The 23,500-nt window shown below is 37.1% G+C and overlaps 1 protein-coding gene across 1 annotated transcript in view; it reads left to right on the forward strand.

The window, feature by feature from the left end:
* The window catches only part of LOC107084533 (ras GTPase-activating-like protein IQGAP1), a 53,887-nt gene that overhangs the window by 4,918 nt on the left and 25,469 nt on the right, over positions 1 to 23,500 (forward strand). The window contains exons 2-15 of the mRNA XM_015374420.1: positions 233 to 332; positions 13,679 to 13,835; positions 14,163 to 14,240; positions 15,669 to 15,745; positions 17,593 to 17,660; positions 18,700 to 18,813; positions 18,903 to 19,081; positions 19,797 to 19,884; positions 20,042 to 20,205; positions 20,733 to 20,820; positions 22,071 to 22,234; positions 22,377 to 22,537; positions 22,966 to 23,090; positions 23,288 to 23,451. Coding sequence (XP_015229906.1) covers positions 233 to 332; positions 13,679 to 13,835; positions 14,163 to 14,240; positions 15,669 to 15,745; positions 17,593 to 17,660; positions 18,700 to 18,813; positions 18,903 to 19,081; positions 19,797 to 19,884; positions 20,042 to 20,205; positions 20,733 to 20,820; positions 22,071 to 22,234; positions 22,377 to 22,537; positions 22,966 to 23,090; positions 23,288 to 23,451 — 1,727 coding nt within the window. The remainder of the gene's footprint in view (positions 1 to 232; positions 333 to 13,678; positions 13,836 to 14,162; positions 14,241 to 15,668; positions 15,746 to 17,592; positions 17,661 to 18,699; positions 18,814 to 18,902; positions 19,082 to 19,796; positions 19,885 to 20,041; positions 20,206 to 20,732; positions 20,821 to 22,070; positions 22,235 to 22,376; positions 22,538 to 22,965; positions 23,091 to 23,287; positions 23,452 to 23,500) is intronic.

Here is a 23,500-nt window from a genome sequence, read left to right on the forward strand (position 1 = left end):
ACATGTATACTGTGGTAGCTGAAGATAAGAATATGGGCTTTCTGTATGTATATTTGTATATAAATATGTAGAATATTGTACATATGTAAATAAAAATCAATCATGATGCACTTTTATAGTGTGATTATGAAACAAATGAGGCTGACCTTCTCTTTTTAATCCTAGAACAAAACCAATCTAATCAAAAGACAAATAGGATAGTTATTTAAATGTGCTTGTTTTTTCCCCCCAGCCATTGAGGATGATGAGAGGCTGTCAGCAGAGGAGATGGATGAGAGGAGGCGGCAGAACATTGCCTACGAGTACCTGTGTCACCTAGAGGAGGCCAAACGGTATGATATGAGGGAAGGGAAGGGGAAATTCATTTCTAAAATACTTTATTAGTCCCACTTTGAAATCAAAAGTTGTTTTACCTGATGACATTTTCTTCAAGTTGTTTGTAGATTCTTATAGCAGTAGGCAGGAAGGATCTACTGTAGAGGTCTGGATATTGAGAAACTGCCGTCTGACTAAGATGAGGCTAAAGGGCTGTCTATGGTGTCTTCATTCTTATGAGTTTTTCTTTAACTCATGTCCAGATATTCTAGAAAAGCTCTAGAACAGAATCAACTCTCCTTACCATCAGGATGTTCTTGGAGCATAATGGGGATAAATCGCAAAACGGAAGAAAAATGTAATTTTTCATCTTCTCTGGTCCACTTCTCTCTCCTTTCTTTTTAGCATATTTGCTTATTTAGCCCACTCTTTTCTTTCTTTTTTTTTTCTTAATTTTTTTTTAGTTTGGGAGGCGCCGTTCATATCTCCTTCTAATATGCAAACTATCAGACTGACTCACTGAGACATTGCACTGAACCACCTGCAGCAGAGGGGGTGGTTATACACCAACTTCAAACTGATGTTTCTTATTTTTGTGTTTAAAAGACACAGTTGTTCAACCTGATAGAAGTACCCTGGGAATTCTTCTGAACCCCCCTATGGCCAGACCTCTACCTTCAAAGGCCGAGCTCTATGGGCAGAAACTGTATTTGAATATCAGAAACTGAATTTGAATTGCCCAGAGTTAATCTGTTTATGCAAAATTTGAAATTAAAGGTTTGAAAGTGAAATTCCCTAAATTGAAACTGTATTTTTTAACCTGAAACTGAATAAATCTGCTTTGAAACTGTATTTTAATGGCTTAAAAAGTCTTTAGACTAATTTCACTTTCAGCTATAGAAATTAATTTCTATAAATTAATTTCAGAATTTAAGATTTTTATTGACAGATATCAGGGTCCTTGAGAAAGACCTGAGTGATCTACCCAAAGTGGGAGCGTACATGTTCACCAGATGGTGAATCCATGTGAGTCAGTGGCGTATTAGGAAGCACACCGGTTCAGTAGGCCGTCTCGTCGGTGGGGCGGGTACCCACTTTGTTAATTTTAGGAGAATCGCTAAAACATACGAACACCTAAACAAGCCCACATACCTGTAAATGTAAAAATGAACACATTTTCAAAGCACTGAAGGATCTCTATAAGACGGGTTCCTCACATTTATGTGCAGGTGCGCAGGTATGTCAGCGGTTGATACACATATTGAAATTCATCTAAATAGTCTAATTTCAGCAAAATGTCCGAGCACGATTCCAAAACATTATACCAAATGTCCCAAAATAAAACATTGTCAGAAACAATCCTATCTGCAGAGGAGAAAAATGTCCAAAGCCTCTTTGCTGCAAATGTTGAAAATGAAGTACTTAAAAAAAAAAAAAAAATAATAATAATAATAATAATAATATAAGAGTCAAAAAAGCTATTTTACCATCTAGTACTGCTCGGTGTGGTCACATTCCTAAAATATGAGGAACACTGGTGGTTTAACTCCAAGGCAACCCCCCCAGACATTGCTTCATTATGTGACAACCTTTGGCAATCAAAACCAATAACCAAGATAACAGGAAAATAACTGCAAACTCCACAATCCTGGTTCATCCTTCGGTCCAGTTTTCAGATGACTGAATGTGCCACAATCCTCTAGTGAAACAATTGTATACAAGTTTTAACACCATCGTGGAGAAAGGAGATGGGTGCTTCATCCCTGAGTTGAAAGAGTTTTGATGTGCCTGTAAAGGCCGGATCCAAATAAAAGAGATGAAGAAGTTGGATGAAGCTGGGAAAAAAAAAGAAGAGTCTCCATTAGAGAGCAAACTCTATGGGTTCACTCAGAAAGAAAGAAATTATTACTTTAAAACCATAAATGGACAGATTACATAATGCAATAACATTGAGGGACAAAGATCTTAACTTCTAAATATGTTTTATAGTTTGATGAAACTAAAATCAAGTATTTTGCTAATGGGCACCGTTATAACATTTGAGGGAAGCTTGCAGGTCAGAGAACACTATCCCAGGTGTGAATTACAGGGCTGTTAGCATTATGCTAATTGATGATCAATATGTGGATGTGATGGGTGGGTCCATTTAACATTCCTATTTTCAAGGGACTGGTGCTATTCACAAAATATATGGCATAACACAGAGCATAGTGTGTTGAAGCAGAAATGTCAATTGCTGTAAGTGAGAGCGACTCCCCTGATATCACATCCCTGCAACAGAGATTATTTAAGTAGCCGACTGCCCCCTTTTTTTTGTTTTGTCCCATGACCCTCTCAATCTAATAGGCAAGACAACTGGTTGCCAACTGAAGCCATGTTACACGCCACATATTAATAATATAATTTCCAGTTCTAGTTACTTAATACACATATTCAATATATTCCTTATCTGCTTGTAAAGCTGCACAACATATGGACATATAGAGCCTCCCACTTCCCAGAAATCTGGTAAGAAGTGGTAAGTAATAAACTAGTCCTTCAAATAATGAATGACCCTTAGCATACTTTATGTTTATAGATGTTAAGGCCAAATAAGACAATGTTTTGAAGCAATCCTCAGCAAGCCCTGATCTCAAACCCCCTAGATATTTTTTCACAGAACTAAAGGTGTGTGTGAGTAAATCTGTCTTGGTCTTATAAAGTTCTGTTGGGAAGAATGGGCCAAAATTAAAGCAAACCACTGAGAGTAGCTCTTGAGAAAATATGTGAAATATTTAACCCATTTTACATGTTTAAATAGAAATAAAATCCTACAAGGACACTAAGTAAAAGTCTGGAAATTTGAGCAAAGTTAAAATGTATATAGATGTATGAAAACAATAAACATCTCATTGTTTTAATATTTCAAAATTTGAAATACTGTAATAATTTGAAGTAGATAATCTTGACTGGCATTACACAGACGATTCCATCTGGTTTGATATATAAGGAGAAAATTAGCTGTAATGTTATGCCCAGTATCTGTTTCAGCTTTATTTCCATCTAAGTTTCAGTGATGTGAACTTTCTGGAGAACATTAATGATAATGAAGTGGAAAAAGTTGTCCTCTATGCTAAGAGTCCCTAAACAGTGTCCTATCAGATATTTTAACACCACAAACTGATATCTTAGATGTCTTCAAGTTATTATAAATCTCTTCTCTGAACCAGCCTTAAACAAAACCACTTCCTGTCTTGCATACAAAAGCATCCTACTGCATGAGAAGGAACAGGAAGTCTGCTGGTGCCTCTTCTACCACCCTCTCTTTCTGACACTCCCATTTGACAGACACCAGTACCTCCATTGATTTTTCTACTTTCTCGTGATAATTTAAAAATGAACTTTCTGTTAGGACTTCTACTTTCTGTCTGCCTTTGTTGGCAGGCAGTTGAAATTGCATTGACACTCTGAGCAGACCGGCTAACCTGCATTATCTGCTTATGTCACAGGATAGTAAGGGTTTACAAGAGCTAAATAGAGCAGATACAGAGATCAATCATAGATTATGACACTTTTTATAGTTTATTGGGTAAGTTGTAAAAGCAGGATGTAAACAGGTAGAAATGCTGAGGCTAACCTCCAAATTACCTAATAACCACATTTACCTAAATGGCTTCATCTGCTACTTGTTTTTTAATCTCAGCTGCAGTGACTTTCTGTCCTTCCTTTGTGCAGGGGGACCTGTGCTCTGTGAAATGTGCCTAGTTAAACTGGGATTAAAACACGATTGCAATAAATCTCTCCACCACAGGGTGCATGGGATTAGGCCCTGGCCTCACAAGTCTGAATCGTGTGCTATAAAGTAAGACTTATAGTTGGCTCAGTCATTTTTGTCACAGTAGTCTTTGCTGACACATCAAATTGCTTAGGGGATTTTGTTACTTGGTTTTATGTTCTGTTGTCATGTGTAGAGTTAATGTAAATAAGGTAAACTATTTTTGTCCTGACAATAAGAGCTCCCCCAAAGATAAGGAGCAATGCACCAATGGTTGACCAACGCCTTTACCCTCCTTTTGTCCCTTTACATTAATGGTAGTCAAAGTCAGTCCTCGAGTCAACGTCTTGCATGTTTTAGATCTTTTAGCAATTCAACACACTTGAGTCAAATAAATGAGTCATTAGCAGGCTCTACACAGAATAATTAGCAGCTAATTTACAATGTGCCTGCTGATGTGGTAGCAAACAGCCCGAAAAAGTCCAGGACACCGGGCCTTGAGGTCTGTAGATGAACACTAATTATGTTGCATTCCTCCAGGGGTACATCAAATATTTGCATAATTACATCACCTACTTTGGGGTAGTTGAAAATAGATTTCTGATTTTTATTGAGAACTATTTTACTAGAAATGTACTCTCAAGACAGTTTGTAAGACAGTAACACAGCTGATATCCAGAGATATACTGCAAAGATATATATATAAAGATTAAAATGTTGTGAACCTTCTAGTTCAAGTACAAAGTCCATGACATCTAATTAAATCCAGAAAACCAATAATCAAATGTTAACAGAGTAAATGACCAGTACAGTTTTGATACAGTGGCTGACTGGCACCGGTGGCTACTGAGGATATTCTGACGGGTCGGTAGTTCAGGTTGCTTGGGTCCTGTCCCCTGTTGACCCCATCATGTTGCTTTTTTGCGGTGCCACAGTGCAAATGCAAATTTTGTTCTTGTCCTCGACTCCGCTCAGGCTGATCTTCTCAGCGCACAGTGTGGACTTGTTTATGACAAAGCTCTACGATTCTACTGGCAAGACAATAAACTGTGGAGATCTGAAAAAAAAAAACCTCTGTGGCACCTATAACTCAGAGAGTTGTTCAGTGCTGTGGCTCCAGTATGTCATGGTATTTATCTGCAGAACATTACCTGTCAATCACTGAGTTGATGAGCAACACTGAATATTGTAGCTCCAGATTTGTTGCTAGGTAGCACCAAAACCTGAGGGTTAAAAAGGGAAAACTCTTAACGCAAGTACAGCACCCTTTTTAGAAAAATTCTAACTTGTGTTCTAATACAGACTTGCCATAGATGCCGAATAGTGATAAGATTATAGATTGTATAGCAGAAAAGAGTTACTTTCTGCAAAGTTTAATAGAGCCAACAATGTAGGTTTAAAAAATACAGTAGCTTTCTCCTTTTGGATTCAGGTATAGTTGATGTTGTTAGGAAATACAGTATTTAATACTTTATATACTGTATGCTGTTACTAATTATCATGCTCTCTGAAATCACGTTAGCACTGTAGCTTTGTAAGTAATATAAATAAATAAATAAATTATATATATATATATATATATATATTTCAATGTTAAGTCAGTGATAAGTGCAGACCAAGCATAAATTGATAGATGAAGAGAATGGCTGTGATGAAAAGTGGTCATTATGCCCTCTAGCAGCTTAACCTAATACAAGTTTGCAGAGATCTACTTTTTTCTCTTAAAGTTGCTCTTCAGACTCCATACAGAGCACAGGCATGTTGAAAACGCACTATTCCAATATAAATACCCCAGTCTATACCACTTTTTTTACCTGTAATCCTTTGTGTGCGCAATTATTTAGACGTTTTGTAGATCAGGCCCTAAGACTTTTGCATGGGAGATGTTTTCAACATCTCCTCTTTGAGCTTTTTTTGTTTTTGTTACTTAACTAACCCAGAAGGGGGTTTACACTGGCCAGCCGAAATCTGTGTTATAGATTATCAGTTACATCTTGGACTGCTCCTTCAGAAGTTGTTGAAGTACTCAACATTAAAGGGTCTTGTGCAAACGGTAACACCCTGATAACTAAATAGGAAGAGAATGCAACTGATGGCAGATTTTCATCTAAAACTGATACTCTAGGAGTCAGACTAAGGTCACGGTTGCATCACAAAACATCAGCACTTAAAAAAACATTTTTTTTTATTAGGAAAAGGGCTCTGTGAGGATTTAATACAGTTGTATTGAATAATTTAGCAGTTTGGAAAGATTAAATCCACTTTTCTCTTTTAGGGTGGTTAAGGCTATTCTAACTTTCTCGGTCCAGTCACGATAATTTAATGATGTTGTATTCCACCATGAAAAAAAAATCCCTTGTTAGATTTATCAAACATTTCAAACCACTATAGTCTTCAGGTAATAAGGTCTTCATTTCAAAACAATCTGAGCCTGTGTTAAGACACAGAGCTATCTGCTGGTAGCGCTCATTGGTGGCGTAAAGTTATACATCAACTGAGATATTAAGTTATTCAGATCCTTGTTACAACAGTACTTTGTTTAATGTCTTAAATCTTTAACTTCAGTAAAGAGTTGACAGTTTGCAGACGCACCCTCCCAGAGACCACACATGCTATGTCACACAGAAGTTCTAGAGGGAGACTTTGTACCCTCACCAGAGAGTAAACAAGTGATGATTTACATTTGTAGCATGTTTTTCTTGCTTGTGAACCTTTATCTCTGCATCACATACAGATCCACCCCACGCCACCTTAAAGACACGCCTCTTTAAAACATTTGAATATTTGTCGTGATCCTCACATGTTTGAATCTTTGTCTGGGTCAGGGATATTAGAAACTCAAGCTTCATTCTGAATCTGATCTTTTTAGAAATTTGGTTGACCTTATGCATTTAGTTTTGCTCTTTATTATCTGAACATAACCTACCTTTATTACTTCAAGGTTGCAAGTTGTATTATTTTCTCCTTCGTTTGTTTGATGTTGATTTTTTTCTGGAAGCTCTTGCAGGAAGTTATGATCCATGTTTTTAATACTTGGACATTTTGCAGGATGTTGGACTGTTTGACTCTATTCTTCATATGCCAAAAAATACAACAGAATTGCTTTACTGAATAGAGAAGCTCCTGTGAACAGATTTTGCATCAACCATTCAGGCTCAAAATACTTTATCAATCATTTAATTTGTTTATCTTGTGAAATTTAGAGCAAAGTAATTCTGCCACTTGAAACAAGACACTCTGGTGGCTCACCCCAAGGCATAAAGCTCATGACCAGCATGATGAAGCTCTATGACGCAAGCTTCCAAAACACCGCCTGTGTACACAGAAATACTGGTGCTGGAAGCAAAAAGAGTTAATTTACTACTGAGGTGTTAACAATGAAAGTACCTGGACTCTCCAGGAAGCTGGGTTTTGTTTTTCACTTTGAGTTGCAGGTCAGACAATGACAGGAAAGCCTTTTTTTTTTGGGGGGGGGGGTTGTAAACACAACAAGAAGCTTGTCATGCATCAGGAGACAAGTCATTCTTTGTTTTAAGTGCCGGAAGTGAAGTTTCACTGAAAAACTATTTAACCCCTGCAGCATCTTCCTTGGCTGTATTTTGATCAGCTTCTTTTTTCTTAGCATTTTCATCCATCATCAGCCTTTTGTTTTATTCGGTTTGTCTCTGTGAACGATAAGAACAAACTATTTGAGCCGGGTGCTCCTAACCTTTTTTTTCTTTTTCATACTGTTATGGTTCCTGTTATTTCCTACCCTACTTTTTTTAAGATATGAATATAAATATATGTAATTTTCAATTTTTTATTCATAGATGTCTTTAAATCTTATTTGGTTGTGTTTTTGTGTTGATCAGTGATTAGTTTGATTGATCCGTTGCAGTTTGGTTCAGAACCATAATCCATTGTATTTTTATAAGATAGAGATATATTTAGAAACTAATGGATGATTAATCTTAATGTAATATTTTAGCATTTTCTCTACATTTTCTAAAAATATTAAACAAGACAAGACAGAAGGTGAATTGGCATTGGTAATATTGGCCGATTCTGTGATTATGTGCATTCAAAGTTGCAAATTTTATTTGTATCTGTGTAAATATAGTGAGGCATATAAATATTAGAACTGCTATTTTGCAAGTTCTCTCACTGAGAAATCATGGAGGGGTCTAAAAAAGAAAAGATCCAGATAAAACAATATATTATTTTTTTAACTATTTCTTTATATGATACAGCTGCAAATAAGTATTTGAACCTGAGAAAATCAACGTTAATATTTATATACAGTAGCCTTTGTTTGCAATTACAGAGGTCAAACGTTTCCTGTAGTTCTTTACCTGGTTTGCACACACTGCAGGAGGCATTTTGGCCCACTCCTCCACACAGATCTTCTCTAGATCAGTCAGGTTTCTGGGCTGTCGCTGAGAAATACAGAGTTTGAGCTCCCTCCAAAGAGTCTTTATTGGGTTTAGGTCTGGAGACTGGCTAGGCCATGCCACAACTTTGATATGCTTCTTTCAGAGCCACTCCTTGGTTATCCTGGCTGTGTGCTTCAGGTCATTGTTATGTTGAAAGACACAGCTTCAACCCATCTTCAATGCTCTGAGGGAAGGAGGTTTTTCCCCAAAATCTCCCAATACATGACCCTGGTCATCCTCTCCTTAATACAGTGCAGTCACCCTGTCCCATGTGCAGAAAAACACCCCTAAAGCATGATGCTACCACCCCCATGCTTCGCAGTAGGGATGATGTTCTTGGGATGGTACTCATCATTCTTCTTTCTCCAAACACGGGTAGTGGAATTATGACCAAAAAGTTCTATTTTGGACTCATCTGACCACATGACTTTCTTCCATGTCTCCTCTGGATCCTCCAAATGGTCATTGGCAAACCTAAGACAGGCCTAAACATGTGCTGGTTTAAGCAGGGGAACCTTCCTTGCTATGCATGATTTTATAACCATGACGTCTTAGTGTATTACCAACAGTAACCTTGGAAACGGTGGTCCCAGCTCTTTTTAGGTCATTGACGAGTTAGGGGTGTAAATAATAATCGTTTTGTATAAAAACGATTATGCATCGAATCGTAGGCTGTTGGATCGATGCATCGACACATCCGCTATTTTTATCAATTTGCTCCTGGATGTAATTCTGACTTCGATGCTGTGGTGCCGGTAAACATATTTTGCCCTCCATCCTCACTTCCTTTAGCCACCACCCTCTTTCCACTTGCAGTATTTTTTGATGCAAGGCCTTTCAGAATCTATAACACAGAGGCATTATTATTTTACAGTGAATGAGGTTTTCATAGGCCTAGGTGGTGTACAACTTTGCTACCTTTGTTATTTGCTGTTGTTTCTCAAATAAAATGCATAGCGATATTACAGCTTTCATTCATTTATTTCAAATTTGAAACGTTGTCTAGCCTCTAAGGTAAAAAAAAAAAAAATTGCCAATTTATCGAATCGTATCATGCTGTATTCTTGAGGATTGAAAATAATCGAATCATTGGTTCAGGAAATTGATATTGAATCAAATCGCCGTGATGGGTGTGATTTGCACCCCTATGACCAACTCCTCCCATGTAGTTCTGGGCTGATTTCTAAATTTCTTTTAGGACCATTGAGACCCCACAAAGTGAGATCTTGCATGGAGCCCCGGTCCGAGGGAGATTGACTGCCATGTTTAGCTTCTTCCATTTTCTGATTATTGGTCCAACAGTTGACCTTTTTTCACCAAGCTGCTTGGCAATTTCCCCGTAGCCCTTTCCAGCCTTGTCAAGGTGTACAATTTTGTCTCTAGTGTCTTTGGACAGCTCTTTGGTATTGGCCATGTTAGTAGTTGGATTCTTGCTGATTGTATGGGGTGGACAGTGTGTTTATGCAGCTAACGACCTCAAACAGGTGCATCTAAGTTAGGATTATAAATGGAGTGGAGGTGGACATTCTGAAGGCAGACTAACGGGTGTTTGAGGGTCAGAATTCTAGCAGATAGGTATTCAAATACTTATTTGTAGCTGTATCATACAAATAAATAGTTCAAAAACTCATACATTGTGATTTCTGGATTTTCTTTTTATTTTCTTTGACAGTGGATATGGACCTACAACGAAAATTTCAGATCCCTCCGTGATTTCTGAGTGTGAGAACTTGCAAAATAGAAGGTTGTTCAAATACTTACTTTCCTCACTGTATAATAGGAAACCCTAATGTATATTTTAAGTGCCCATCAAATTCATTCTTAACTCTTCAGATTTTTTCATATTTTTAAGCTTCAAGTTTATATTGATTTGATTTGGAGTTTTTGTTGCAGAAGGCATTCCTAAGTGCAGATAGAGTTACAATCCTGCAAAATGCAGATGCGCTTCTTTCGGAGTCAAATTACCTGGTCTGCATGCAGCAACACAATGTAGTGCATACCTGTGAAGTGGCCGATAAAGGGCATGAAGTTGTGTTAAATTTATAGGAGTAGTTTATCCACATAGATTCAACTGTTTGTGAAGAATGCGTTTTTTTTTTGTTTTTGTTTTTTTAAAGCGGTGATCTTTAGGACCCCCTGACCTGCATAGTTCAGATGTTTCCCTGTTGCCACACAGTTGATTTTAACGAATGGATTATTGACATGCTTTTGCAGAGATTAGTGGTATTCTGATAAGATAATACAATCATCTAAAACAGTGGTGTTTTCAGAAGTTTGCATTAGCTCCTCAGACATACCATCAAGCGAAGCAGAAGCCTGTTAATCACCTATTCTTTAAAGTAATGTGTGTGGCAGCAGGGAGTTATCTAAAATATGCAGGAAAGATAGAACCTAAGGAGTAGAACAGGGTTAAGGTTTACTACAAAACAATTGCAAGCAGATGCAAAAGCCAGTGCTGGACTGGACTGAACTGAATGGAACAGATTGAGGAAAATGACCTGTAGAAGAGAAGTGTGTTTTTGTGTGTGTATGAAGTCGTGCTTCATGCACACACACACGAAGCATCAATTCATGCTGTGTTTTTTGACAGAGGCACCTACTAAAACAATGACACAAAACGGGCCAGAAGTTCATTGTTTAAAATATTAAGTGAACTAAATAGCTATTTACTGCTCTGGAAACCTCAGATACAGAAAATTCTGTGATCATATCTTAATATGCCTGAAGCTAAAAATGTAACAACCTATTTTTTTACAACATCCTAAACAATAAACCTGAAAAGATAAAAAAAAAAAAAGATCAAAATAGTTTCCGATTGCTGTGCCAGCACATATAATTAATTTATCATAAATGTATCTGCCATTATGTCAGGGGCCATGACCATTTCTACTGGGACACTGGCCCCTGTTGGCCCCTGTCTAGAAACGCCTAAGTTGCTTAATATGAACGCATCCACGCCACATGTGGAAAACATAATCAGACTTTCCTTCTCAGTGTGTGGTCATGCTTTATTAGCCTTCCACACCACCGGTTGAGATAACAGGCTGTTGGAATGCTTTATTCCTCCTGATACACACACGTCATTAGCTGTGCTTTGAAAGCACACAGTGCACTTTAAGATGCTGACCCATGTTTTGGAAAACTGCCGCTCACCACCTGTACAGCCCTAATGAATCTAAACAAGGCGTCCTGTGCGTGTATGTGGGAGACGTATTACTGCTGCCGCTAAAAGTGAAGGGAGGTTGGGATTGTTTGTTGTGAATTAAACCAATAAATGCATCATAAGCAAATGGAATCACCCTGAACCCTCTGTAAAGTGTCAAGGTAATGAACAGCAAAGTAATAGCTTTGCTAAGATTCAGTGTTAAATTATGGTTAGGATTTAGGTAAAAGCATTGTAATAAATGGTTATGTCACATCTGGGCTAGAAGATGATGTGTAACATGCTCTCATACCGCAATAATTCAGCAGGCTCACAAATCGTTCACTAGCTTTTGGAATGACACCCCTCTGGAAATAGTCTGGCTGAGACTGTGTCCATGAAGCAGCTGCTAATCGTTTAGAGGAAATGACATCAGTTTTAAGTGAACCAAAGAAATATAAAAAAAGAATAACCTGTTGGTGACTCAGTTTTCAGTTCTGTAAAGATATTGTGCATTATTTAGTGATTATGAAACCTACTTTGCACATTTTTGTCATTCATATGCAGTAAGTCAATGAGCAGACTGTAAAAGAGTCTGCAGCCTCCTCCCTAAAGCATGCAGGACTCTGTGTGGGAGTTGTCTGCAACAATGCTCCTCTCCCCTACACTAGCACTGCAACGCCAAATGCATCAATACGTCCCATATATCTGGGTGTTACCATAAATAGCTGCCAATAGGGAAATTTATATTTGCATGACTCAAAGGACACAACTAAAGGAATGTGAATCAGTGATTTGTGATTTAGTTTTGGATGCATGTGTTAAACTTCTCTAGTTTCGACATAAAGGAAAGCAGGTGCAGGAAAATCCAACATTGACTTGTTGACTCCATGTGGGCCTTCAGACATCTTTCTAATACAAATGTGGATATTAGATGGCCGTGTTCCCCCCCAATAGCTACCGCACCCCTGGAAGGAGAAAAGTGGTAAACTTAAATTCTTCCTTTGATATGCACACCTTTCAACTGCTTCACTTTATGACATGTTGGAAACTCAAACTTTATTCAGTCTCTTTGGGTTTTTTATTGTGAAAAAAAAAAATGGACAATGGTAATTTTATTTTTATTTATTTATTTTGTTATACCAGTTCTCTGTGATAAGATTGTTTTTAGAAGTCTGTTTTTGCACTGATTAGAAGAGTGCAACTGGAATCCTGCAGGATTCAGTTAAAATATGAATAAAGGCATGCTTTTCAATGCAAAAAAACTTTAAAAAGATGAGCTATATGTAGGAAAACTTACAGTAATGCACTTTTTTATTTGTGTCCATTTCTACAACAATTGTAGCTTTCTTCAACTGTTTTCTTGCTTAAGAATCTTTAACTTTATAAAAAAAAAAAAAAAAAAAAGGAATTAGATTTATTTCCATTTTTTCATGTACTCCTATTACCCATCAATTAAGCCTCAGTATTTGGGTGCAAAATCTGCTGAATATTTATTTTTTTTTATATCCGTTGACTTAAGTAATTGTCAGAATAATCAATAAAATAGTTTATTACTAAAGTAATCATGTTACAGCCATAGATTTGTCTCTTACAAGGTGTATGATGAACTGTAAATAAGATTTCTTGTGACTTTCTGTCTTTCTTCTGCACGCCCTTCAGCAAAGGCCAGATTTGTTGAGAGCATAACTAATAGAAGGACCATCCATGTCTAAGTAGGTTTGGAGGCATACCATACTGTTTCAGTTTTCCCACTCACGGACTGAACTTTCCTCCATGAAATATCTCTAATGTTTGTGGACCTTCACTGAACTGCTGCTTTTATGCTGATCTGAAATTATGCAAAAAACTTAGTAACTATGAATCCTGTTTCTTCCATATCACAGTTATGCAGTACTTTGGTACAGTCTGTTACATTTTAATACAAATGAAATCCACAGAAGTGAGTGGGCTTGAAATGAATAAATGTTAATTGGTGTGAATTTATTCTGTGGTTTATCCAGATACATGGGTTTAAACAGACACTTTGCATTGTTTTTTTTTTCTGTGCAGCTGGATGGAGGCCTGCTTAGAGGAGGACTTGCCCGCCACTACAGAACTGGAGGATGGACTTCGGAATGGTGTTTATCTTGGAAAACTTGCCAATTTTTTTGCCCCTAAACTGGTGCCTGCAAAGAAGATCTATGACAGAGATCAGGCTCGTTATAAGGTATTTATTTTTATCTGCTTCCGTTAATCTGCTTCATCTAATCAGATTAAAGATTGCTTTGTGGTTAATGAACGGTTTTATACTTCCTGACAGTTATGAACAGATTCAGGATTCAGCCAAACTGAAACATGCAGCTGTTGTGTTGAAAGCTTTACAAGAAAGCTTTTCTTTAAAGTGCACATCAAGTATAAAATAGTCTAACACAGCATCAACCACGGGTTTTAACTGTCAAACCAACTCTCATTGTTTTCATTTCTTATACTTTGGGTTAATTTTGTAACTGCTTTCTTTCTAGTCCCTCACTATTACTGCTGTGCTTGTCCGCAGAGCAAAGGGCTGCATTTTAGACACACTGACAACACTGTGCAGTGGCTTAGGGCCATGGAGTCAGTGGGCCTTCCTAAGGTAAGTCCCCGGTCCCTTTTTAACAAGTGATTATGGGAAAATAGGCATTCATGCAGATCAGTCTCTTTCTATTCTGGCCAAAGGGTGTGCTTAGTTTCTATCTGTAAAACACTTTTTAAACAATGAAGAATAAAGGCATACCTGTTGCCTTGTTTACAGAATAAACCATCCTCTTTAACTTTTTGTGTGACAATACATAATCCATATTTATAATTATAGGTAGAGTTTGACCAAAGCCTCTGAAAAATAATGGTCTTGACCCTCTGGTCTGTTCAGTTTATTATTTCAATAGATAGAAAATATAGCAGAAAACTAAAAACCTGTCATATTGTAGATATTTTCTCTATTGTCTGACCTCAGAGACAACTAAACTCTCTCTCTATCCATCCATCCATTGGGCTGTTGCACATCTGCAGCAGTCATTGGTCACCAGAGACAAAGAACCGTGCACAACCATGCTTTTATTTTGAAACTGTAGCAGAACTGTAAATCTGAATACCTTGTGCAGGCCGAGGTATTCTCTCACTTAGTACCCAGTAAAACAACCTGACTAACAGGTATTTAAAAGTAAAATGTTTTGACAAATTAGATGGTTTAAGGCAGTAATAATGTTATGAACGTATGAGGATGATGCATATGAAAGAGGGTTTGGGAAAAGAAAACATCAAGAAATAATTTGTATGAAATAAAATGATTTGATTAAAACAAATGTAAAACCTTAATTTCTAAGTCAAATTTTTTCCTGATTATTTTAATAAAACAGTTTTATTTCTGTGTGTCTTAATTTTTTTTTTCACATTATAGGGTGGATAAATGGTGATCTTTTTTGAAATATCCCTGTCTGATTGGTAAATAAGAAAAAGCTGATGATGGAAAAATTATGACAAATGAAATCCCAATCCCAAAACACTTATAGTGCTTTTTTTTCTAATTCTATTTTTCGCTAAAATATGTGTCCATCCAGGCTTGGGGGGGAAAAAAAGAAGTCTTGTAGTTATGAGCAAGTTTTTCAAGACCTAAATGCTTCATCAGACATGAATGCTCCTTTTTTTTTTTTTTTGTTAATACTGAAAAACTTAAAAGCTAAACGATTCAATTTGCTTACCGATAAGTATATAAAATGTGATGCTCCTTTTTGAATCTGATTCACTTTTTGAAAATGAAGGTGAAAGGAGATGTAGTATCTTTAGTAGAACAGTAATAAGCAGTTTATTTTATCAGTGAGATTCACCGTTGTATCTGTATCTTTAGAAAGATTTTCAGTCAGATATTATAAAGCATATTTAGGTTTTTTATTTAGGATTTTATTTTTGGACATATGTCTCTTGTTTTTTTGTTTTTATCAGTGGAATATTTTTTTGGACTGCTTTTACAGAACATAAGTGCTAAAGAGAAAAATAGCATAATAACTTTGCTTTCCTATTTCAGATATTTTATCCAGAAACCACTGATGTGTATGACCGCAAAAACATGCCCAGGGTGGTGTACTGCATACATGCACTAAGGTAAGTCTGACATTGCTCTGAAATGTAGTTTTTTTTTTTTTTTTTGATAGATTTTTCTGTTCTTGCACTGGTGGAAAAAAGAGATACTGAATCGATTAAAGTACAAAGGGGAACATTAATATGAAAAAATCGATTTATATCTTAATAATTCATTAGTATTTGGAAAAAAAAAATCTTTGTTTTGCCTTCAATGGCACACTGATGATAAAAGATGATCTACTTTTTACCTGAGTAATTATTGTGAGGAGTCATTAATATTTCTTTTCTGTACAATTCTGTACAATTCTGGCCCATTTTGCAAACAGACCAAACCCAATTAGGAAAACACTTCTCAGAATGGGCTCACTGGGGGGTGTCGATACAGATCTGACTGTACTGCTTCAACCATGATATTTGCTTTGATCACAGCAAAGAAGATTTAAGATGGTGTTTATAAATAATGATTTATTTCTCAATTTTGCTAAAACACCCTTTGGACCTTTTTAAGTTAAGAAAGGGATGTGAAACAAAAACAAAAGCTGAAAAATGTATATTTCTGTTCTGAGAAGGTAGAGGGAGCTCTTTCTATTCAACAAACCTTTTATAATTAGTGGGAAATGTATGACTCATATTTGACACCATATGTAAATGGAGACATTTGGTAATCTGTTTCATATCCTGATTATTTTTAAACGAAACATAGTGTTACTTTTTAAGGGTTAGGTCATTTCAAGTTCCTTTATTTTGTATACATTAAAACCTGTAGAGTTTAATCTTAGCTACTGTTCTTGTAGTGTCATTATTTATTTTCAGTTTTGGTTGAGGGATTAAAATTAAACCTGTACTTTAAAAAATAAATAAATAAATAAAAATAGAAAAAAATACCTAAATAAATATATATTTTTTTCTGACATAAACTATTAGATTTTCAGTGGGAGGGCAATGATTACAGTAAGATATCCATATTTGTCACTAATATAGGGAGTGGTTTTGTGAGCTTGCTGGTTGTTTTCTGCCTTGTAGTTTTTCTGGTCAGGTCCTGAGAGGATTGGTTTCCTTCCCTTCATATTCACACACGTGCACTTCCTTCCTGCTGTTAGTCCAACTAACGTCCCACCAGTCGGAAAGACAAAGCAAAGCAGGAGGAATCCCACACGTGGACTGTGGTTCAAACCTGAAGTGAAACTAAGTTTCACCTGGGAAGCGTTTCGCCTTTTGAAGCACTACTTAATATGTTAATGGAAAAGGCTAAATAGAAAATGTATTTTCATTGTCTGGAGGGAGCTTGTCATTCACAGCCATTTCAGGTAATTGTTTCTAACCTGTGCTGTTTGTGTGGAGGCTGCCCTCATTACCTTCAGTCAGCTGTTCCGATCCATATCTGTGTCTGAATCAGCTGCAAGTGTGTCAAAACCTGCCTCTTTGTGTAAGCAAAGTTTAAATTGGTGGTCGAAGCCCCCTGTGTCCCAAGGACAGAGTGCAGTGAATGTTTGCTCACACACACAGTGATCAAAGGGCAGGACAGCCACTAAATGAACGACAACTTTCATGTTTAGAGCTGTCCTGATGCCAGACCTCCATAGATATCTATAATTCATCACTTCTTATCAGGTGCCTGAGAGTGGATGAAATTTTAATGGAGTTTCCACTCACCTGCATGTTGATTTCATGGCTTTGTTTGGAGTCTGCTGGCTGTTTTCAGGTATTGCACTGTGTAATATGAGCCACTACTGCCATCCAGTGGTGAAAGACGGATGGGTTTCGGTAGCAACTAGCTGAAAGAAAAATAAACATTTCTCTGCTATTTTTTTTTATTTGAAACTATACTTTTAACCATAACTTTTAATGCCTGTTATTATTTGTCTCAGCTTATATTTGTACAAACTGGGGATTGCGCCACAGATCCAGGACCTGCTGGGGAAAGTCGACTTTACAGGTAAAAACTGTAGAAACTGGGTTCTGCTGAAAGCAAGCCTTAGAAAACGTTAAAAAGAAAAAATAAATAAATGAATAATAAACTATTACTACTTCCCTGAAGGTCAGAAGCTGCATTTGGCTGTTTTACATTTTAATGTGTATACACGCATCATAACATTAGGGCATGCACATCTTTGAATGTTTATATTGGGAAATATTTGGAGTGAAATAAATCTAAATCGTGAGGACTTTAAAGCATCGTTGTTTTAAACTTATTTAAACAGCTTGTTACTGTTTACTGCAAGTTAAGGATTTTTTTTTTCTCATTTTGAATTAGTTTCCTTCTCTGAACATTTCTGGTAAACGTTCTTAAGTTCCCTTCACATCTATTTCTAAAGTGTTTATCTTGTCTCTGTGTAGCAAACAATTATCAACAATAATATGTATATAACTGTTTGATAACTTGTGGCCACAAACAGTAAAACCACCTATTAATTATCTAAGTATATAACGTTGCTGAATGAATTGCTTAAGGTAAAAGTGATCCTCAGAATGTGAAAAGTATTTGTTCTTCTAAAGATGGCATGAAATATGTTAGCATCTGTTGTGTGAAGGAATATTTACAGTACAGTTAACCTCATGCTTAAGAGAATAATAGGTGACAGCAAGGCCACTGTAGCTCAATAACCCCTTATTATATCTGCTGGAATTAGAGTATTAGAGTATTTGGATCACAGTTCAGGAAAGATTTCAGGCTGTTTGGTTAATCTAATATTTAAAGCAGTTCTGGAAGCAGAAAAAGGTGCCTAAGCTGGTTCTAGCACATTTTACCTTGCAAGGTAATAAACACTTTCCGTATCTATGGGTACTGATCAGGGTTTTAATTTAGCTCTTGAACTTTAATACACAGACACTCTTAGGAAATAAATAATAGATCCTTATTTCCTTGATAATCCATAGTGCTCCAGTACAACAGTTAAAAGAAAATGAAATGACCCTACAAAGTTAACATTGACCTTATCATGCTATACAGTTCATTTTGATTTTCTGTTCTCCAGAGGAGGAGATCAGTAACATGAGGAGGGAACTGGAGAAGTATGGGATTCAGATGCCAGCTTTCAGTAAAATCGGAGGCATCCTGACCAATGAGCTCTCTGTGGATGAAGCCGCTTGTGAGTTCTGATGTTTGGGGAGGATTAAATTGGATAATCAACAGCCTTTTTTTCTGGCACTAACCAGCTTATATCCACATCTGTTGTAGTACACGCTGCAGTAATCGCCATCAATGAGGCAGTTGAAAGAGGCCAGGCTTCTGTGACAATGGGAGCCTTGAAAAATCCTAATGCAATGTTGAGAAACATGCAGGAAATTCTGGCCCAAGACTACCAGGATACACTGAGGAAGGCCAAGGCTCAGAAGAGGGACCAGTCATCAGGAAGGGTGAGAAGACTAAACCTGTAGCTCCTTTGCATTTTTAGAATTGATGAACTGTATGTTGCGGCAAAAGGATGTCAATATTTAGGAAGAAACTTGAAAAATAGGCCTGTCTGGGGACTTAACAGACAGTTTTTGTGAAGGCTTTTGTACGACATATCTGTAGCTGTGATCTGCTGCTGTTATAGTAGAAACAGATTTCCTCCAGAGACCCCCCCCTTCCCAACACACAAACAAGTGTTAACCTTTGCAACTAATTACAGGAATTTATAAAGAAGTGGAACATTACTGATCCCTTGTTGCTTTACTTTGAATTGACAACATTGCTTGATACCAGATGACAAGGTCTGTGGCCAACCCGTCAGTTTTTTATCCTAAAGTAATTAAGTCTTAAAACAGACTAAAAAATAAAGGTAATATTTATTTAATTCGACCAAATGGGTCACTTTTAATTAAGACTTAACCAAAGTAGTTTTTCACTCCCCACTCTCTGCAAGCACATTCCAGTCATTGCATGGTCAGCTGTATTTCCCAGACTTTAGACGTCCTCTCTTAGTCCCTTGTCTCTCCTCCCACACTCTTTGCAAATATTGTGAAAACAGCAACTTTCCCCTTTCTTCCCATCTGAAAAATGTAAACCAATGCAACAACACAACTATGAAATATGAAACAACTATATTGTGAATGTTAATCAGAATACATGTGTATTTTTGTTTTGTAGCGATCATCGGTTGCTACAGAAGAAAGGGATGTTTATGAGGAGCTACTGACTCAGCAGGAAATCCAGAGCTGCATTGATCGAGTCAACAGTGAGGATGAGCACACATGACGAGCTCATGATCTTTTCTCCCTAAGCACTCATTACTCTTATTTATTTATTTTTTTCTATTTAAATGCTAGAAAGTTGTATTAGATGATCCTGTGTTCTGCATAAGTAAGTTGAGCATCACTAAGTGTTGTCTTCAGCCCAGGCAGCAGTACGGAAAGTGAATGAAGCCGTGTTGGTCCAAGACAAAGCTGCTTTGCTGGCTGCTCTCAGACTTGAAGATCTGTCACTGCTTGGTGTCCAGGAGGCAAATGGTTCCTGGTACCTGGAACATTTTACAACCTACATCCAACAAAAATCAAAGGTACAGTACCTCTGGGATCCTTTAATCAAATGGCTGCACTTTGAACTTTCTGAAATCAGAAACCCTGAGGTTTTATTTCGGACCAAGACTAGGAAATTAAATCTAAAAATTCAATGCCCAACTCCACCCTGATACTGACCTGATGGTGCGCTCCTCTCCCCTTCCCTCTGACCTGAAATGGCAGACAGAGAGCAGGGGTGTGAAAGAACCCCAAATCTGCAGTACTTATGCCTACTAAAATCTGATGCTGATTCGTGTAGTTATAGGGTATTTAAACAGGAGGGAGGTGTGAGGTGGCACCAGCATGGTGGGTGGGTACAGGCAGAAGAGCTGAAACTGTTTGAATAAACCCCCATCTAGAGGCCAAGATGTGTTCCCACCATCAGTCATTAGAATGCCGAATAAACCCTTTTTGAAAGTTAATGAAACATTTGTGGGACTTAAACTCTTGCTGAGGTACAAACCTTGAACTAGCTTAACAAATGCTGAAAGATTTATTTTTATTGTTGTGTTGTTTGGACCCACAGGATGGAGGGAGGTCGATGGTGCTGGACAAAGAGGAGATCCACAGAATCGTCAGCTCCTGTAATGATTTTGCTGAGGCAGAGAAACGAAGTAATTCCAGTTTTTTATCCAAATAAGACGCCTTCTTAATTACTCCACTCACAGGGATCTTTTACTGAGTTTCACTCTATCCACTATAGTCAGAAGATTTTTTTTAAGGTGTATTAAAATACCTAAATGTTTTCCATTCTATTTTCTTTATCAGATTTAATGTTCAGCACTATTGGGACTAACTCATTAAGTAACGCGTTACAGTACCTATGTTACTTTCCAGTAACTAGCCCTGTAACTAATTAGTTTGGAAAAGTCAGTCATTACTATGTATTAAAGAGATTTATTTATTACTTACTGCGTATGAATAAGTACTACAGTATCCTGTTGGAAGCACACGTGTAACAATGTGCACTTGTAAGTGCACGTGGTGCACACAACTATGCGCAACTTCATAATGAACACAGAGGAGAGACGATGGTGCAGAGCCACTGATTCAGTGACGGCATTCCTACAAAAAAAGTGCTCACTGAAGGCGTCATATTGATGTAATTTGCTCGTAATGTGCAGAAACAAAGACTTTATCGTTGATCATGAGCTGGAATTTCAAGAAGCTCCTCACATCATCATAACACTGACTGACAGCAGCTGTCTTTATTCAACACTTGGTTTTTACCATCTCAGGGCTATAAGGATTTTACCTCCATGGTTTACGTTTTCTAATGCTAAAGTCCTGAGACATACAGTATTGCTAGTTTTTTTTTTCCTGGATTAGTGTAACTGCTGTTTAATTCTATTGTGATGTATGTATTTTAATTTAAATTGCTTTTCAGCTTCATAGCAATTTATAGACAATTGAAGGCTGTAAATGTGCAAAAAATTATATTGATGCCAAAACATAATTTTTGTATTGTTATACACAAGAAACATTATCACATCTACATAATCATATTCAACTCACTTATGAAATCACCAAGATGGTGCAGATTTTCGATGTTGTTGTATGGACCGTTAAATTAATTACTTAGTTTATTATTTAATAAACTAACACCTTACATTCCGTAATTCAACCACCAGTTGTTTTTAAAATTCCAATAACAGGAGGGTTTTCCAAATACTTCGACATCAGATCATATAGTAACTTCATAGTTACTTTGGCAAGTAACTACTTACTTTCACTAACAGTTTAACTAGTAACAATAACTAGTTACCTCTTTTAAGTAACTTGCTCAACACTGATGTTAAGACAATAAGACGGGGTCCAAGTCATTTTATTTGGAAGATAACATTTGTAACTGTTTTATGACCAGAACTTGAGGCAGTTGCACGGATCAACACAGCCATTCGTCTGGGAAACGCTGCAGAGACGGTGGAGGAGCTGCTGAATCCTGAGGCTCAGCTGCCAATCGTCTACCAAAATGCTGCCAACCTGTATCAAGCTGAGCTGTTCAGTTTGCAGCTTCAAGGAGGACGGGTAAGACTACCAGCTTAGCTTCACAGACACAAATCTGCTCAAATTACCTTAAAGCAACAAATGTGTGTCATGTTATGATGTATTGCTCACTGTATTAAAAACATATTCTACTGATTTTGATTCATTACTTGATGTTTAATAGTCAGGACTGAGCCATGAGGAGCTCAGCGTAGCTGTGGAGATGCTGTCGGCTGTCGCCGTTCTGAACGAAGTGCTGGACACGAAAGACACACAAGCTGTTATTGAACAGCTAACGGACTCTCCTCTGGGTTTTACAAACATAGAGCATGACAGCCTCAACAGGTAAACTTTAAGAAGCTAACTTAATGAGGCAAATTATTAGTAAAATTATTAGGTTCTTCAATAACAACACTCGGACCAGTGTCACAGGTCGTGCTGCTGTTATTTTTGAGAACAGTACAAAGTTGCAAACCTCATGGTATGATGTCAGGCTTCCCACACAGACTGGAAATGTGTTGAATTTGAGTAGTTAAGTAAAGTAAATAATATTGTATATATGGAAATATAAAGACAAGACGAGGAAAAAAAAAACATTTGTCCATATTCTAACAAAAAGGAAAAAAAAACTGATAAATCTTTGACTTGGATTCTTTTTAAAGTAGGGAATTCTGTTGAATGTTTAGGAGCCTTCTAAAGCTTACTATTGTTTTTTTTTTTTATGAATATGATTCATGATTTTTTTTTTTTAACTATTTACAATCCTTTTTTAGGTACGCTGACATGCTTATTGAAGAGCGAGCTGAAACTCTTTCCAAGAACCAAGAGTTTCTCACTTGGAACGATGTTCAGAAATGTATTGACATGGTCAACGTTCAGGTCCAAGAGGAGCACGAACGTAAGAAACTGTTTCTGGTCCACAAAATTGCAGCTTTCTTTCGCCTTTTGTTAAAAATACCCTCCCAGTGTTAAAAAAATGTTTTAAATACCGAAGGTTCAATGCAGCAGATGCAGGAAGAGGCTTCAAATTAAAATTATTAAATCATAGATGTAATTTAATTTCGACTGAGTTGTTGTTTTTTTGTCAATCTGCAGGTATCATAGCTATTGCAGAGATCAATGAGGCCCTAAACTCAGGAGATCACCAGCAGACCCTCGCTGCTCTGCTCCTCCCTACAGCCAAGCTGACGGGAGTAAACCCAGCCATAGCAAAGCACTACCATGACACACTTCATCACATCAAACAGCTTCTCTGCCAGGTTTGTCACAATCATCATCATCAATATATATTTTTATTTTTTGTAATTT

This window comes from Cyprinodon variegatus, unplaced genomic scaffold, assembly GCF_000732505.1.
Source record: "Cyprinodon variegatus isolate N-32 unplaced genomic scaffold, C_variegatus-1.0 Scaffold103, whole genome shotgun sequence".
Lineage (NCBI taxonomy): Eukaryota > Metazoa > Chordata > Actinopteri > Cyprinodontiformes > Cyprinodontidae > Cyprinodon > Cyprinodon variegatus.